Here is a 16,617-nt window from a genome sequence, read left to right on the forward strand (position 1 = left end):
CTCTTATTTGACTGTCATAGTAGGTACAAAGCTGCCTATTTGCTTTTGTCTCTGGTCTCTTTCATAGTTGGCTAGAGCCAGCAGTCTGTAGCAAACTTGGTTTAGGAACTGGATTCATTAATTTTAAGTAAACATATTACGAATAGTCCATTGAAATGTGTTCATTCATGGTAATGAAGGCAGGGGTATGCAATGCTTCATTAATATAGACAGTGCCTCTGCTTTAAGGATCGTATGGGTTGCAATCTCTGCATTTTACACTAATTACAAATCCCTCTTCCACCTTTCCACTGGAACTTTCAAAAAATGCCAGCAGCACACTCTAAGTGTCTCACACTCCCAAGGGCAAGCACGATAAGCCCATGACTCTCCCCTACGCCATACATGTCCAGGAATTATCCATGCAAAGTGGGCTGCAGAGCCTTTAGATTCTAGGGCACAGGCTCAAATCAGAACCAGGTCAATAGCGACTGGAAAACTTTCCTCATCTGCTGTAGACTCAGGAGAATTATTCCCTGTGAAGCAGGCTCATGTAACTCCTTTCTAACCATAACCAGGCTGCATTTCATTACCGACTAGCACTGGTAGCAGCCCTGCTCCAGAAGCAGCTGTGCACTGGCAGTGTCCTGTGGCCCCCCAGCACCCTGCAGCCACAGGCTTCTCCCCAGCCCCCCCTGCACAGCCAAGTCCTGCTGCTGCCACTGGTCTCGGGGGATCTGAATACACTGTTGGGGAATGACCGGCTTAAATGTTGCGGCAGCAAAGTAATTTCTGCCTTGCAGAAATCAGGATGGTATTTTCCAAAGGCTGTTTCACTGCAGTCCAGAGCTGCCCCCAAACATGCACATGTAACCTCAGCGAGAAGCAGTGACAACAGCATCCATCTGCCCAGGATACAGCCCTCCACCACCCAACCACACAGGTACTGGTGCATCAGGACTGAAGAACATACACCAACTTACGTGTATCGATGGTCTCCTGGATGGGGATAAAGCCCACAGGTAAGGTGTCCTTGATATCAATGAGCTTCATATCAACCAAGACATTTCCTAGATGACTCTTTGGAGAGGGAAAATAAACAGTTGACTATGACAATGTCACCAAATTCAAACCCATCTTTTCTCACCTGCTGAGCCCCAAGACACCTTGCGCTGTATCTGACCACTAACTTTAAGGGTAAAGAGGTACACGAAACCAACATTTGCAACTGCCCCCCCTGCAGGAACTGCATGATGATTGACTAGCAGATACCAGACAACCTCCAGCACTCACAGATTCCTACACCTCATCCACTGCCATACTTCTGGATCCTTAGAGGCAAAACCAAACTCTTCCCTTTGGAAAAACAGCAGTTCAAAGTATTGCCTCCACCACCTTATCCACAAAGCAGGTCACCTTAGTTCTCACACACTCAAATACACAACAGCAATATAACATTTCCATGACAGTAACAGCAGAAAGCATTACAGGAAGATGGTTCATATATACAGAGCCAAAGTTATTACATGCATTAGCTAATTAGGGTTGAATAGACATGGTTCTAGCTCCAAATGCAGACACACTCCAGAAGAACAGGCCATTTGGAACAAAGAACTTCATTTGGAGTCCATATGAATTCTGAACTGATGCCTTGTCCTATTAATCAATTCCTGAACAGCTCAAAACACAATTTAGAATGACAGCCACCACAATTGTTTAGAGACCACATTTTCTTTGCAGTTCTTGTTAAAGCCAGCATTGCTGCCAATAATCTGGATTCATGTATGGAGGAATAGCACACACACTTTAGCTACTGCACAACCTTTATAAACAGAAATGCAATACAGAACAATTAAAATTTCATCCTAAGCCATCGAACCATGTCAGTGTACTTTACCGTTACTGGTTGCTAAATACCTCCTGGAGTTTTTATCTGGCAGAATATTTCAGGGAAACCTCTTATTATTTTAAAACCTATTTAATTTTGCAGCCTCTGAAATTAGGGGGGACCAAGTCCAAATATGTCCATGCCTGTAGCCCTCCACACAAACACAAGCACAGTATATGTCCTCTGCTTGCACAAAGGGGCAGCTCTGTCCCTGCCATGGCTAAGGAAACACAGAGCAAACAGTGCTGGGTGCTGCCGAGCATGAACATATCAGTTATTGTTGTTCTGGCACAGCAAATGTTAGATGAAGTGGTCACTGCTGATTCATCTTCCATGATTTATTTATCTAAATAAAGAGATGCTTCTGCTACGTTTGTTAGCTGCTGAATCACTGCTCTGCTATATCCACAGGAGAAAAGGCACAGAGGGCCAACATCTGCCAGATGCACCATTCAGGGCCTCCTCACCATGACACTCAAACACCAGCAATGCCCACATTATCTGCCAGGTATTGTAACCTGTAGAGAATGATGATGATTCTGATAAAGAGACGCTGCAGGCTGTCTCCACTATAAACCAGGCATCTGAAGTTGATAACTGCAACATGTTCTTCAGGACAAACAGTTCCCAGTGTTTTGCTAAGAACAAAAAAACTGCCCTGAGCAGCCAGAGGACCGTGACTGCAGATCGGCTGCTGCGCAGCTGGGACCCCCAAGTCTCCTCCACGCTCCTTTAATTCACTCGATCTCATCAGCATGAGGAGCGTATTCCCAAACCCTGCCGAGCAGAGCTCCATGCCAAACACACAACAGGCACTGGCTGAGGGTATTTGCACTGTCCCTGGTAGCCAGCAGTTGCTACTATCCTGTAATTATTTCTGACAACCTCGAATTTAAGGTAGCCACAGATAAACTTAATACTCAAATAATCACACATCTTTATACCCTCCCCTATTCTGGGGCTATTATTCTTGCTACTGCAGGTATTCCAGGATGAAAAGCACAATTACTGTCCATCCACCCCAGGAAGTGATATTTTCCATAGTTCTGGAGCTTTATTTCAATCTAGAGGTGGGGAGGGAAGTGGAAGGAATAAAGGTCAAATGCTGGAAACTGGCAGCCCCCAGCTTTCCTGCCAGGACCTGTGATCAACCTCTGAACTTGCCGTCGCCTGTCTGTTCCTGTCACTGCCGAAAGAATGAGTACAAAATGGTATCTCCATACCCTGACGACTATGACTAAAAGCAGGATTACCCACTAGATGGAGTGCATTCATTGTAGAATTTAACAGTTCCTACAGAAAAGAGGAAGTTTCCACACTAGCCTCAACCAGAAAGACAGTGGAAAGCATCAGGCTCTCACTGCACATGGTCTCGCTCCTCTGGGGAAGATGCGGGCAGACAACTGCCACTAATCAGAAATTAACTTCTGCTTAATAGCCATGCTAGAGGATCACAAGAATATGGTAGGATGCACACAATGTGGGCAAATTTTAAAGAACCAGCACCAAAGGCAACAAAGAAAGAAAAGCTAACCCTGCAAGAAAATACCTACAATGCCCCTGGATGCAGAAACTGATACCTTCAGTTCACATCATCAACACCACCTGCAGCATTTGCTTCTCTCTAGGTAATTACAGCTAGAAATCTGTCAGGATCATGAGCACACAGTACCCATTGCTACAGCAGGAAATGCCAGCATGAGGCAGCTGCTGGAATGCAGCGTTTCCGTCTCTGCTGCTTTTATTGCAGATTTTCCCAGCAATTTCTTTTCATGAAGAACAAAGACAACATGAAAATATCTGGCCATGGTATTTTGCTTCCTGAGTCACCCAAACTCAGTGAAATGCCTGCTTGAATTATAACTGGGTCCATAAAATGAATCATGGGTAAGAGCACACCAGGCACAAATGCAAATCATGCAGACACTCAGCAAATGGACTTACATTTTCTTTTGAAAATGATCTTGTGAAGCACAGGTATCGTGTGACCTTGGTTTTAAATAAGCCATCTTTCCAGAGGTCAGCATCCAAGCCATCTGCTGTTTGTGCAACCTGGATGAAGAGACAGAGGGAGAGAGGAGACATGTGAGCCAAGATAAAGTTAATATATGTGCCATACTTCTCAGACCTCTTCTAATTAACAGTTGCCTGGACTCTCACAGCATCTCATTAGTTTCTTCACAAGGTACAGTGCAAAGAACTTCCAAGAGGAGGTAGAAAAAGAAGTTCTAGAAACACTGTCTCTCAGGGGTCTGTTGATTAAAGATGCTCTGACAAAGGCTATTCTAATGAGGAAGCAGCACCTTTAGTTAGTCTCCAAACAATAGTTTGGAAAAGTCAGCACATCGAGGCTCTCATTACCACCCTGCATGCAAGAACGCACTGGGGCAAGCTGTGAGGATGCTGCATACAAAGCACAGAAACTGCCCGATCTCAGCATTATTTTCACAGAAAAGCCCTTGAGGAAATCTGACTCCCAGGCCAAAAAGCTGCTTGCAGCCGTTAGGGAAAAGTCCTGGTCTCTCGCAGACTTCAGCAGCAGTGCTGCATGAGGACACATCCTGCAAACATCCCACTCCAACACACCCCTGCATCCAGTTGAATCAGTGGTGGACACAGCATGGAGAGCAAAGGCAGGAGAAGATTTCACCTTCATGCTGACTCAAGCAGTGGGCAAGAGGCATCACCATGTCCAGTAGAAAGGCTCTGCACTGACTGTGCACAGTGAAAGTTGGTAAAAGCCCCCAAGGAAAAGGGTAGCAGAAATAAAATCAGTCCACCAGACCATTGCCCCACTGATGGCTCCCAACAGGAGATTCTAGAATGGTCGAAAGCTACACAGAAGCACAGCTGAACTTCTGCCTAATGCCTCTCTGATGGGGGCAAACCATTCCACTGCAGCTCTTCCAACTTTAATCTTATTGAATTAAGACCTTGGCCCCAGAACAGCCTGATAACAAAGAGCTGACATTTGTAGTTGCTGTTTGCACCCATGTTTTGCCAGGATGAGACTCCATGCAGGGCACAGGAAGCAAGAGATGTGTGCTGACAAGACCCTCCAGTTATTCCAAGTGTGGGAGAGAAAAGTCGTGTTTATTGTCAGATGAGCAAAGTGTTTTGGCTGCTCTTTGCATTTTGGCAACTGCTGTCCACAACCCTCTGCTCAGCTCAAGCCCTTGTACATCACACACAGCTTTTGCGGTCAGACTTCTGCAATGAAACATGCACCATTACCAAGAGTAACATTTTAAAACATGATTTTGTCGGGAATTTTTATTGCTTTACTTTTCCTTGAATTCAGCTCTTTCCTAAAACACTAGGTTAGAAATATATAAAATCCATGTGCAGCTTTCTCCCCAATAGGGAGAGGCCTGATGAGAAGATTTTCAGAGAAGACTGATTAGAAAAAATATTGTCATATAGGGAGACATTATAAGGACCACTCCTGCTTCTGCTGAAATGCAGCACTTGCAGGTGATGTCCCCAGTGCTCTGCCCCAACATAATTCTGCTGAAGACTTTTTCTAAGCCTGGAGAACGCAAGCATGCATTAACCTGTCAGAAAACTCAAGGGGAAAGAAAACTGTGCAATATAAACAGGAAACTTCTTGCATCATCTACTGGGCTCCTGCAGGCAAGGAGGATCCCCACTACCTCTCAAAACAAAGCTGTGCTTGAGAAGTGCTGCTCCACCTGGGCAGCGTGCCCACAGCACAGGAATGGAGCCAAGGCAGAACCACCAGCAGGATGGGCACTGAGGCCCTCTGCTCAGATAAGAAGTGACGAACAAGTGAGACAGAGGACATAGCACCCAGTATGGCAGGCACAAGGAGTGATCCTTTTCATCATGGAGCTGGGGAAGACTCTCCTTAAGCATGTCATACAAACAAATGGACTTGATCGAATGACACCCAGTAAGGAAGGTGTCCTCCAGCCCACCTCTCCAAGTGTGGGGTGATCTACCTGCTGTCCAGCACCCAGGATGGGGTCACTGCTACCACAAGACAGGCCTTTGGCACACAGCCCACTAAATCTGTCTGCCCCACAGCTGGTGCTCCAGCACAGCCCTGGGCGAGCAGCATGCTCAGCTCCTGCCCCAGAGCAAACCCCAGTGTGGAGCTGGCGTTCAGCCACAGCAAGGAACGCGGCTGCACAGGAACCACACCTCTCCTACCCAAGCTCCTCACCTCCCGCCTTTCCTCTCCTTCCTCCCCACCCATACACTTAGTCTTGCCAGTTTGGGCAGATTTTCAGGAATCTAGGCTCAGATTCCCAGATCTAAGCACACTTTCTACATTTTCACAAAATCAAGTCTTCAGTTCTTCAGCTGTTAAAAGACCTGGCCAGTCACCACAAATGTCAGTAGCTGTTTTCTAAGCAGACAAAAAAAGCAGTGGAAATTTCTGACTAATTAAGTACTGAGGGGAAAAAAATCTGGCCCATTCACCATGCTTCCTCCAGGTCTGACACCTTGGGCTTTGCCACACCACCAACTCCAGCTGGGCAGTGTGCCGAGCCCCAGGGCTCCATGTGAACCTGGCACACAGACCAGGACATCCCCTGGGCATTTAACACTTACTGGGATGAAAGTACTCATGCCTTGGCTTGTTTGTTTCAAAGGGAAGCAAAAGGAAAAGGAAGGAAAAGAATAATACAATGGTTGCTTATTCAAGAAAGAACCTATATGAAAGGGAAACTGGGTAAAGCCTATAAATAATATATTATTTATATAATTTATAAATTTATAAGTAAATTGCTGTCTCAGAGAGAACTGAGTGTTCCATCAGCACAAAACTCAAAACCATCAGTGAAATACAGTTTGTCTGTTACTTTCCCATGCAACTCTGAATCTGTAGAACGAACTGAATATTGCAGGATGCCCTAGCAAAAGGCAATGCACGATCAGATTCCTAAGGGGACTACAACAGCATCCGCAGATAAACTGGTGTTAATGCTTCCCAAAAGATGAGAGGCAAACCTCTAACAACTAAGGCTTTAGGGAGCTCACCCCTAGGATGGTGCTGCCACAGCTGCCTCCATCAAGGCTTTACACCCCAAAGCAACAAGCAGCTGTTGGTGTCTCATTAGGGAAATAACATATCTTGAGAAAAAAAGCCTGAGACCACCCAAATCCACATGTTGCCAATGTCTCAGAACACTTTCTGCACCCTCAGTTCCATGATCTTCTGCACCCTCAGCTCCATGCCTCCACTTCAGACAGACCAGGTATCTGAGAGGTCACAGGGAAATGACAATCCCACACATTGCTCCAGAGCCCTGACTTGTGCAGAGGACCACCTTCCCAGACATCCAGGTAAGAAAAGCACCACATTGTGTGCCACTGTCCCAAGGGTTTGGGCACTACGACACCCTGCCACATCAGGGTGGTACCAGGAGCAGCCCCATCACAGCAGGTGTTGTATGGTAGGAAGGAAAACAACCATGGCTCATGGCACCAGGCATTGAGTCAGATGTCTGATCTGCCATGTGAGAGGCTGAAGGAGTAAGTATGTGCTAGGGGTAAGACAATTGCAGACAACAGGCATATCCCTAGAGCCTGAAGTGAGGACTGCAGAGACAAAGAGTTCCTTGCAACAGAGGAAGGCAGAAGAACCAGAGGAGAGGCAGCCTCCTCTCTGTGCCCCCTAGGAGAGAGCGACCCACATTCACACGCATTATTACAACACCACCATAATTGGATTAAGCCACAGGAAGACTCTTTTATCTTGTTTAGTTTAAACTTAGTTAGTGCAGACAGGCTATCTGGGGTGAGCGCTCTCTCTGCCCAGTCATTTAGGCAGAATGCAATTCTGTTATCACAACTCTCACATTGTCCCATGCTCCTTTATCAGGGCAAGCAGCTAATTACACAGACTGGCTCACACAGGTAATCAGCACTCAGGAAAATGCAATAAATACAAAAACCTTCCAGGTCTTTAAGGAGCCTTTTCACCATTCCACCTCTCCTGTCTTTACTTCAGCCTGATCAATTTTCTTCCTTGTCATACTGAACACAGTATGCAGAGCTCCAGAGCTGAAAAGGTGTGAGCAAAGCCTCACATCAACTGATTTCCACTCCCAAGCTTACTCAAATTGTGTAACTCCAGAAACCCCAAGTGTGATGTAGCACAGTTGGAGCAGGATGGATGAGCAGATGGATTATGGGTCAAACCTTTCCATAGAGAATTCTGCAAGGTCAATATTTTATGACAGTTCTCTGTTTGGGACACTTAATTTATGGGGAGAAAAATCATGCTGTTGGTTACAGAACAACCAAATCAAGGCACAAGCAGCTGTTAAACAGTGATCTCCCTTCACCCATTCACATATTCATCTCTGCTATATCCAGCTGCCTTTTCCTGCTGCCCAGCCTCCTGTCAAAGCTTAGTTTAGGGGTTTTCATTCTGTCCATCAAAATCATCCTTGCAATTTCAGTTAGATGCAAAACTCTTGCTTCTCATTCTAGAGCTTCTCATCATCATTGTGCAGCGCTGATATGTGGGATTAAACAGCTGATGCGGGATCCATTTATTCAGAGATATAATTTGTGCAATACTTAGGACTCCTTCAGGATGAATGTTACTAGGATTATTAAATTTGCATGCCACAGTGGCCAGCTGTTTCTGAAAACCCCTCCTCCAGGTAATTATGCTCCTCTGGAGTGGCACAGATGAAGAACCCACAAACCTCCACTGAGGGAAAGCTCTAAGTGCTGTGGGCTGTGAGGTGGGCAGCTGGATATCAAATTGCTTCTTAAAGCACAGACCTGAAGGTAAACCCTCTCTGGAAAAGACTCTATTCCCAGCAAAGTAAAGCCTCATTAGTGCAGAACTAAAGCATTAGCAACAGCAGCTGAAATATCTCTACTTACTACATCATAACCTGTCGGTGCTCGGTTCCGGGATGCAACCACACCGACCCCCGTGATGGGATCCATCGGGAAGTCGGGCAAGGCATCTGAGAGGTCTCGCACTTCAGGCATTATGGACTGATCCTAAAAGAAAGGAGCAGAATTAAAGGGCTGCTTGGCAGAACACCTCAGCAGAAGACAGAGCACCAAGAGCCTGCATGCATGCAACAGTGCCTGTGCTGACACACTGCAGACTGCCAAATTAAACACAGGATTAGGCCAGACACACCTTCTGCACTTTCGTTTGCTTTTGATAAGAGGGTACATATGTGCAATGCCCAATAGGTTTGGAATTTGGGCCAGCAGTCCCTTCTGCAATTGATTTTGTTGCTTCCAGGATACTTAGCATGGGCTGGTCTCCACCTAGCAATGATGGGAAAACCCAATCTCATTTCCTTCCTTCCCAAACAGAGACCAAATTTCATCCCTGAGACAGGAGGGCCAAAGCGGCTATGCCATTCCAAGCAGCAAGAAATCTGCTCCTAATGGCTCCATCCACAATGGGTGTTAGACACCCTAAGGATTCCCCCATGAGTCTCCAGTCCCATTGCACCCTCCTGAACAAGATCATTTTCATGTAGTAGCACAGATGTATCTGGCGCTGTACACAAACCCACACTTTCTGCAGAGAGCCTCAACACCAGCAGAACACAGATGAAGCAGCACAGGAGGATCTGATGCAAAGCAGACAGAGGCCCTGAAGAGGCCTGAGCATCTTCCAGGAGAAATGAGACACCAAGTACTTCAGGGAAGGGAGATACGTGAAGAGGGACAGCAGTGGGTAAGACCAACCAATTTCGGAGAGATGCTATTGCAGGAAGCAGAAGGAGAGGACAAGTTGCTGAAACTGGCTGAGGAGGAGGATGGGGAAAGGTGCCACTGCCTCAGCATGTGGTCTCCTGCAGAGGCAGCCAGTTAGGGCAGGTCTTCTCTGGCTTTCAGGCAGGAATGCCCCAGGAAACCACCCCCCACGCACCCCGAGATAAAAGGGTAGTGCTTTGTGTAAACAAGCGTCACTGCTGCGCAGCCAGACAAGCTGTGAACCAGAGCTACCTAATTCAATTCCCTCCTCAGAGCAATTAAACCCCAGCATTTCTAGGCCATGTAGATGGCTGGTTACTTACTGCTTCTAGAAAGGCAGAGGTGAGTGCTGGTGCCAGTAGGACCTGGGTTTACACTTCACAGTGCCCAGTCTGAACAAACATCGTGCTGCAGGCAGTAAAAAAGAGCAGGTCTGGGCCCTATGTAAATAATAATAATGTCACACGAACAGCCAGACTACCTGAGAAGTCCAAAACAACAGAAGCTAGTGACCAGTAACAGTGAAAGAACTATTGCTGATGAAACAAACCCAGGAGTGAGCTCTAGACACATGCACATAGACAAGCATCCAACACACACAGAACAAAGCGGACCCACTCTGCTCCCTATTCAGTTTAAGCCTTCAAAGGACAACAGGGGCTCATCCTCCCCTGATGGGGTCCCTGTCCTCAGGGTGAGGAAGGGAGTGTCCCACAGGAACACTGGTGGCACTTGGCACAGCCCAGACAAATCCACAGGCTGCCCATGTGCCGATCCACCAACTCCAGATGTCTCACAAATAATCCAGAATCCATTGCCTAAAACACACAGTACCAAGCAAGCCTAGTGTGGAATTAACAAAGAACTGAAGAGTCTGCTCTTCATACAGATGCACGTTTTCAAAAACTTTTCCAAGTCACTACTTGTTATTACACATAGGGAGGAGCTGGCAGATAATGCAGATAATGCATGCTGATAGGAGCTTCTCTTAGGCCATTTTGAACTGAAATCCAGGTAAGTGATGATACTCCCCAGCACGCCAAGAACTCCATACAGCAGGTTTCAGCACAGCTGCAGCTGTGCCAAGGGGAGCGAATCTGCTCCCTTGGTGACTCCACCAAACCTGCCCTGACGAAGCGCTGGATCGCTCTGCAGACAAGGGGAGCAGGGGGAGCCAGAACAGCACAAGCACCTCAGCTCAGGGGGATGCAGAGGGGTGGTGACCTGTCTCAGATCCTGGGGGAGTCTCACAACCTCAGCCTAACAGCATCCCATCCTTGGCCAGTGGGAGAAGGGCACCTTTGTCCAGCTGTTTGAGTCCTGCTCAGCATGGCTGGGGGAAGGGAAACAGCATCAATCCTCACTTTGTGCCGGCTCACACAAAGCCTCTCTATAGTTGCTAAGCAGGGAGAGCAGGGCCTTCTGCCTGGTGAGGCCAGGAGGCAGAACCACAGGGTGAGGCACAATGCAGCACCAGTGCAGGGCCCAGAACAGCACCTGCATCAGCTGAGCTCCCTGTGCAGCACCCAGCACCTTCCCTACTTGGACTGCCATACCCCTGCAAAGGGGGCAGGCAGGGGACATCTGCCCAGAACACCAAACTCTAGGCTCAGGGCAGCCAGCACAGCACAGCCAGGGGTGCAGTGATGGGTGCTGGCCTGGCTGTGCTGCAGCAGGCCCAGTCCCACTGCACGGGTGGCATCAAGGATGCATCTGGAACAGATACGGAGAAGCAGCTATTGGTTTGCACACTCGGGTAAATGTTTTTGTGAACTCTGCACAGGTCAGAGGGCAATCTCTGGCTGGGCAATCCTACAGACAATTAGTTACATCACACTTTTCCCCCCAGGGTGTCTGCAAAGTTTGGTTTCTTTTCTATCATGCCTTTGAACTTAAAAAACAAACAATGAAAGAACAGATTAAATTAAGGAGCAGGATTTCATAAATACTCCTATTAGACAGCTTGTTATTTTAATGGAGTTCTCTTTAAACAACACAAGTTTGACCTATATGCCCGCCTAACATCATGATGGCAGAGGATTCAAACCAGATGAGCTGGAGATGGACTCTCCCTATTCTGCACTAAACTGTGCTTGCTGAGCTCTGCCCAACTGCCCGTGCCCTCTGCCTGCTGCAGCGTTATTCTGAAAACAGCCAAAAACAATTAGAAGGATATTTTTCCCATTAGTTGGGAGCATGCTCCCTGGAGGTCAGTCTCAACTGCAGGGCCACATCCAGCCCCCAGCATGTCCAGGCAGCCATGGGAAGCCGGATGCAAGCCCTGGGGCAGGAAGAAGCTTCAAACCACCAAGGGGCCACTGAGACAAAGCCAGCAGGGAAAGGATGTGCCTCCACCAGAAACTTACAGTGCATCCTGCCAGCACCAGTCCTGAGCAGCACTCAGCAGAACAGTGTGGAACGGCTGCAGGAGAAGATGCTGTCACCCAGCGGAGATGGCAAAGTGAGGGCACCTCACTACCCCAGAACAGGCTGTTTTGCAGTCCATGACCACACTCACACACTCCTCCCCTTCTCCCAGCACCCAAGACAGACTGTTAATATCCTTTTTGGTCAGTCTCACCCATTGTCTTGCTATCTCCTCTCTGCTTTCTAGGTGTACTTTTCTGCTGGCTTCATGGTCAGCTAAAGAATTCCACTGTGGTGACTGATAACACACACACTGGTCTTTGGCTGGGGCACACATATAGCAAAGCCACACATTTTCAGAAATCTATGTATTATTGTATGTACAGCATTTTTCCCCTCTTGGTGTTCCTTTTTAACAAGTTAGGCAAGTTCAAAATCTGGTGGCTACGTGATCAGATCAGACCTGATGATGTATTTGCTACAGAAGCATCACGCTGCCAGCAAAGCGGGTCAAATTCTGAAGTTACATAGCAAGAGACTTGGAGAGAGAATGGTCTTATTGTTTCCTCTTCAACTCTAAGCCCTGCACTTTGACACTGACTCACTCTTCCCACAGGCAGAAAAGTACGAGTGAAGGCAAAACTGGAAAAAAATTATCAACTACCCCACTGAGTTCCTGCACCCTGCGGGAAATAATCCCATCAAAACAAATCAGGCACACTGCTAAAAACTTTGTTCACATGCTTGGGCTATTGCTCCATTGTTTTGAAAAGGCAGTAGGTACTGCTGGCACAGCACAGGTCGCTCACAACTTATGCTGATGTACCCCTTCACTCTCCTGGTCCTCCCACTGCATCCAGCAACAGGATACAGCCCCAGCCAATTTTCTATTTTTGTTCGTGGAATAGCACATAGTTTCAATCAGAAAAACAGGAGACCATGGCAGGACACAGGGTCAGGGCACTGGAAGCTTCCATCACAAGCAGGCAATTCCAGTTTCACGTTTCGCCCCAAACAAAGATATGTCTGGAATCACCTCTGCATCCCAGCTCTCATCCTCCAGACAGCTGCCCCATACCAGCTGCAAAATCTGTGCAGTTTGTGACTGAACTGGATGGAAACAGGAACTTAAGTCACAGAATGAGCAAAATCGAGACCTTGTAATGCTTCACAGCAGTTTTAAAGACGCTCACTTGAGAAATGTCCTATTTCAAAACAAAATAGGTTTCCACATACAATCTTACACCAGGGCAGAAAAATTTAAATGACACCCAGCTCAGTTGCTGCCACACTGGCATATGTACAAACAAGTCCCTGGGGGCTACAGGGACCCTCAAGCCTGGGATTCACTTTGTTAAGAGCAGCACACAGTACATGACTGAAATGGGTGTTTTATTTCACACCTCCAGAAGCTCAAACTAAGCTTTTGTCCCAATACGCTGGCAAAATCCAGCAGGTAAGCCAATCTCAAATAAAAATTACAAGGATAACACTAGGATAACACTCGCAACCTGCCACATGACACACAAGATCCACTAAGGTATAGACTGGCACATTCTCACTCAGTTTAAATAAAACACAAAATGGAGAAACTCAGGTTTCAGCCAAACCAGCTGAACACCTGCCCAAGCCCAGCCTGTCTTGTTTCAGCTGAAGGACTCTGCTTGCGTTAGCATGGCCAGGTTGTGAACACCCCAGCTAAGAGAAAGCCAAGGAAGAACTGGAGCTTGGGGAATCTTTGAGAGCCTCTCCAGCAACCTCAGAGAAAACTCGCAAGCCTCGGTCATGCAAGAGGCAAGCATAAAACACGGGCAGCTCAGTATCACTGCTCCAGCCAATGCTGTAAAAAGAGAGCCCACATGATCACCTTCAGGTACGCCAAAACCTGAGACCAAGTGAGACAAACAGGCAGTCAAGCTGCGAAGTCAAGCAGCAAAAAGACCACGCAAAATCCTTTTTGTTGTTGTATTCTCTAAGCACTCAGTAACAAAATTGGTGGTGAAGTCTTGAGCAGGTCAAGGTCACCAGGGCTTTGCCCCACCGCTGATCCCCGAACCTGTTCCCTCCGCTGCCCGCCTGCCCGCCCAGCAGAGCGCTGCGGCCGCACCGGGAGAGCACGGGCTCCAAGACGGGGCTCGGCCGTTCGCAACCGCGCTGCCAAGGCACGGTCCCCCCGCCACCCCTACACCGTCAGGCCCAGCCCCGGGGCGCTCCCGCCGGCAGCCGGGGGAACGAGGAGGGCTCTGTCCCTGCCCGCGGACCGGGCCCGGGGCCGCCAGGCGCGGGGGAAGGGGGCTGTCCCGGCCTGGCCGCCTCCCCGGAGCCGCGGCGCTCCGGCCCTACGAGTACTCCCCGCCCGCGGAGGGGCCGGGGGGCGGCCGGGCCGGGCCCCGCTCTCGGACGCACCGCCCCCGCCGTGCCGGAGCCCCCAGCGCCCGCCGGGCCCGGCCCCCGCCGGGGAGCGCGGCGACAGCGCGGGGCCGCGGCGGCTGCGGGGACACTTAACTGTTGCCCGGGCGGCGGGCGGCGGGTCGCGGCTCCCCCGTCGCAGGCAGAAGCAGCTCCTCATCGCCCGGCGGGGCCGTCGCGGTGCGGCCCGGCGGGAGGAGCGGCGGCGGCGGGGGAGCGGCCTGCGGGCCCGGGCGGAGCGGCGCGGGGCGGGGAGCGGCGGGCAGGCCGCGGCCCGGAGCCTCCCCCGGCGGAGCAGAACGGGAGGCGCCGGGCCCGGGAAGCGCGGCCGTAGCCGTAGCAGCGCAGCTCGGACCCCTCCGCCGCTGCGCAGGCCCGTGCCCCCGCCGCTCCGCGCCCACCGCAGCCGGACCGCGGCGCGCAGGGCCCAGACCCGCCCCGCACCGCCGGCACCGCCGCACGGCACCGCGCCGACCCCCCAAGCCCCCGTCTGGTCCCTAGGGACACGCACCGCGCAGCAAAGCGGAACCGGCCGCCCTGGTGTCTACCCCAGGGCCCCGCGGGAGGAGGAGTGGGTTCTGGCACCCCCCGCTCCCCAGGGCTCTGTCCTGTCCCCCGAGTCCCACCCTGGGTTGAGACCCAGGTTGAGCCTGGGAAGCCCAGCTCCCGCGCCACAAGGAATTACATGAAATAAGAAAACGGTTCACCTGCTTGGGTGGAAACTTCTCCAGAGGTTCCCCTGGCTGGTGGCCTGCCCAGCAGTGATCTCTCGTCCTTCAGCCTTCGGAAAATGGCTGAGACCAGGTGGAAAAAAAAAAAGAGATGAATAATTCTAATTCTGTCACTGTAACCTCAAGCTTCCCTCTGGAAGAAACTACATCTAGGAGATAAGCAGCAGCTGCTGTGGACAGAGGAAAGGCAAATTGTCAAAACAAGATAGTTTTCTTCTTGAGAAAACAGCCCCAGCAATTTAGGGGATAAGCAGCTTTGAATACTACCTCCACTTTAGGAAGAATTGTTGCTCTCTCTCATCATGACCTGAAGAGCAAGCTAAGCAAATAGTCCAGAGAGGTCAAGGTTTGCTGGGCTGCTTGGATAACCAGAAGCCATCAGAGGTCCACTTGAAGCACAAAAGACATCCTGACCTAGGGTTCTGCAGTCTGGTTCTGCTCAATATTATCACATGCTAGTGATGAAATTGAGAACATATTTATACATAAGCAGATGATGCAGATCATAGCATACCTTTGAACACTGGTGGGACCTGTAGCCATAACCACATGAACTAAATCTGCAACTGTCCTGCCTTTGGTTTTGAGCACCTTACCTCAAGGAAGATCATCACCAATGTTCCAGAGAATTAGTTAGTATAGGGGTGGACATAACTATGCTTGAGGCAAAACTTAATACCCTGGTGTGACTTTCTACCAAGAGAAACACTCTAAGCTTTGTTTAATTAGTGTTCAAGAAGCTTGTCTGAAAAGTAACATAGCCATTACTGTAGCTTGTCCTTAAAGCAAAGTGTTCTGCAGAATCCTGGCATCCCACTTTCTTCTGGCTGCAACCCTGGACTGGGAACAAACCTTCCTCCTGTCCTGGCTAGTGAGTCTCTCCAGTGAAGTATTCTAGAGTGGTGCTTGCTGAACCATATTAATAACTGGATATTCTGAACTACAGCTCTATTCCTTCACTGTTCAAGGCTCTCTGCCTTCTTTCACACACAGCCCTAAAGGCTGGTAGTGGCTTCTGGGTCCAAAGATTAAAAAAATATGTATTTTTGTGTGATAATTAAAGAAAAAACAAAAAAATTCAACATTGTTTTTTGTTGGCTTTTTTCTGGGGGGGGAGGGAGTAATTTAGAGAGATGGAAAGATGATGCCTAGTGGAAATGAGAAATATATGTCCCATATATAATATATGCCCCAAATGCCCCATTGCAAATACAACAAGATTTCCTGAACTGGAGAAATTGTTACACATTGCAGTGTGCTAATGCTCCCCCATGGAGATGCTGATACTGAGAGAGTCTTTAGTGTAATAATATTAAAAATCCTAGTTTCAATAAGATCCTCCCTGCTACCACAGTGGTAGGAAATGAATTGATTCCAAAGGAAGACTCTAATTGCTGCTTAGTATCCACAAAATATTCTAAGATACACTGCAAACATATATTCCAATGTGTCTGTGGCATGATCCACAAGAATGTTGTTTCAAAAGACACAATCACTTTCCAGCACAGTTCAGCAGCTGCTGAAGTGGTGCCC

General features: G+C 48.8%; 1 protein-coding gene across 4 annotated transcripts in view; it reads right to left on the reverse strand.

Moving 5' to 3' along the window:
* The window catches only part of MVB12B (multivesicular body subunit 12B), a 57,571-nt gene extending 42,726 nt beyond the window's left edge, over positions 1 to 14,845 (reverse strand). Inside the window, exons 1-5 of one of the 4 annotated variants that reach the window (XM_071765715.1) lie at positions 14,451 to 14,842; positions 9,901 to 10,017; positions 8,738 to 8,860; positions 3,812 to 3,919; positions 963 to 1,059 (exon numbers count right to left, since the gene is read on the reverse strand). In XM_071765715.1, the coding sequence (XP_071621816.1) occupies positions 963 to 1,059; positions 3,812 to 3,919; positions 8,738 to 8,848 (316 nt within the window). In that variant the 5' untranslated portion in view covers positions 8,849 to 8,860; positions 9,901 to 10,017; positions 14,451 to 14,842. Of the gene's footprint in view, positions 1 to 962; positions 1,060 to 3,811; positions 3,920 to 8,737; positions 8,861 to 9,900; positions 10,018 to 13,811; positions 14,026 to 14,051; positions 14,380 to 14,450 lie in introns of those variants that run through there. The other 3 variants (XM_071765717.1, XM_071765716.1, XM_071765714.1) reach the window with 3 other exon arrangements.
* Positions 14,846 to 16,617: the final 1,772 nt, after the last annotated feature.

This window comes from Heliangelus exortis, chromosome 22, assembly GCF_036169615.1.
Source record: "Heliangelus exortis chromosome 22, bHelExo1.hap1, whole genome shotgun sequence".
NCBI classification, from domain to species: Eukaryota; Metazoa; Chordata; class Aves; order Apodiformes; family Trochilidae; genus Heliangelus; species Heliangelus exortis.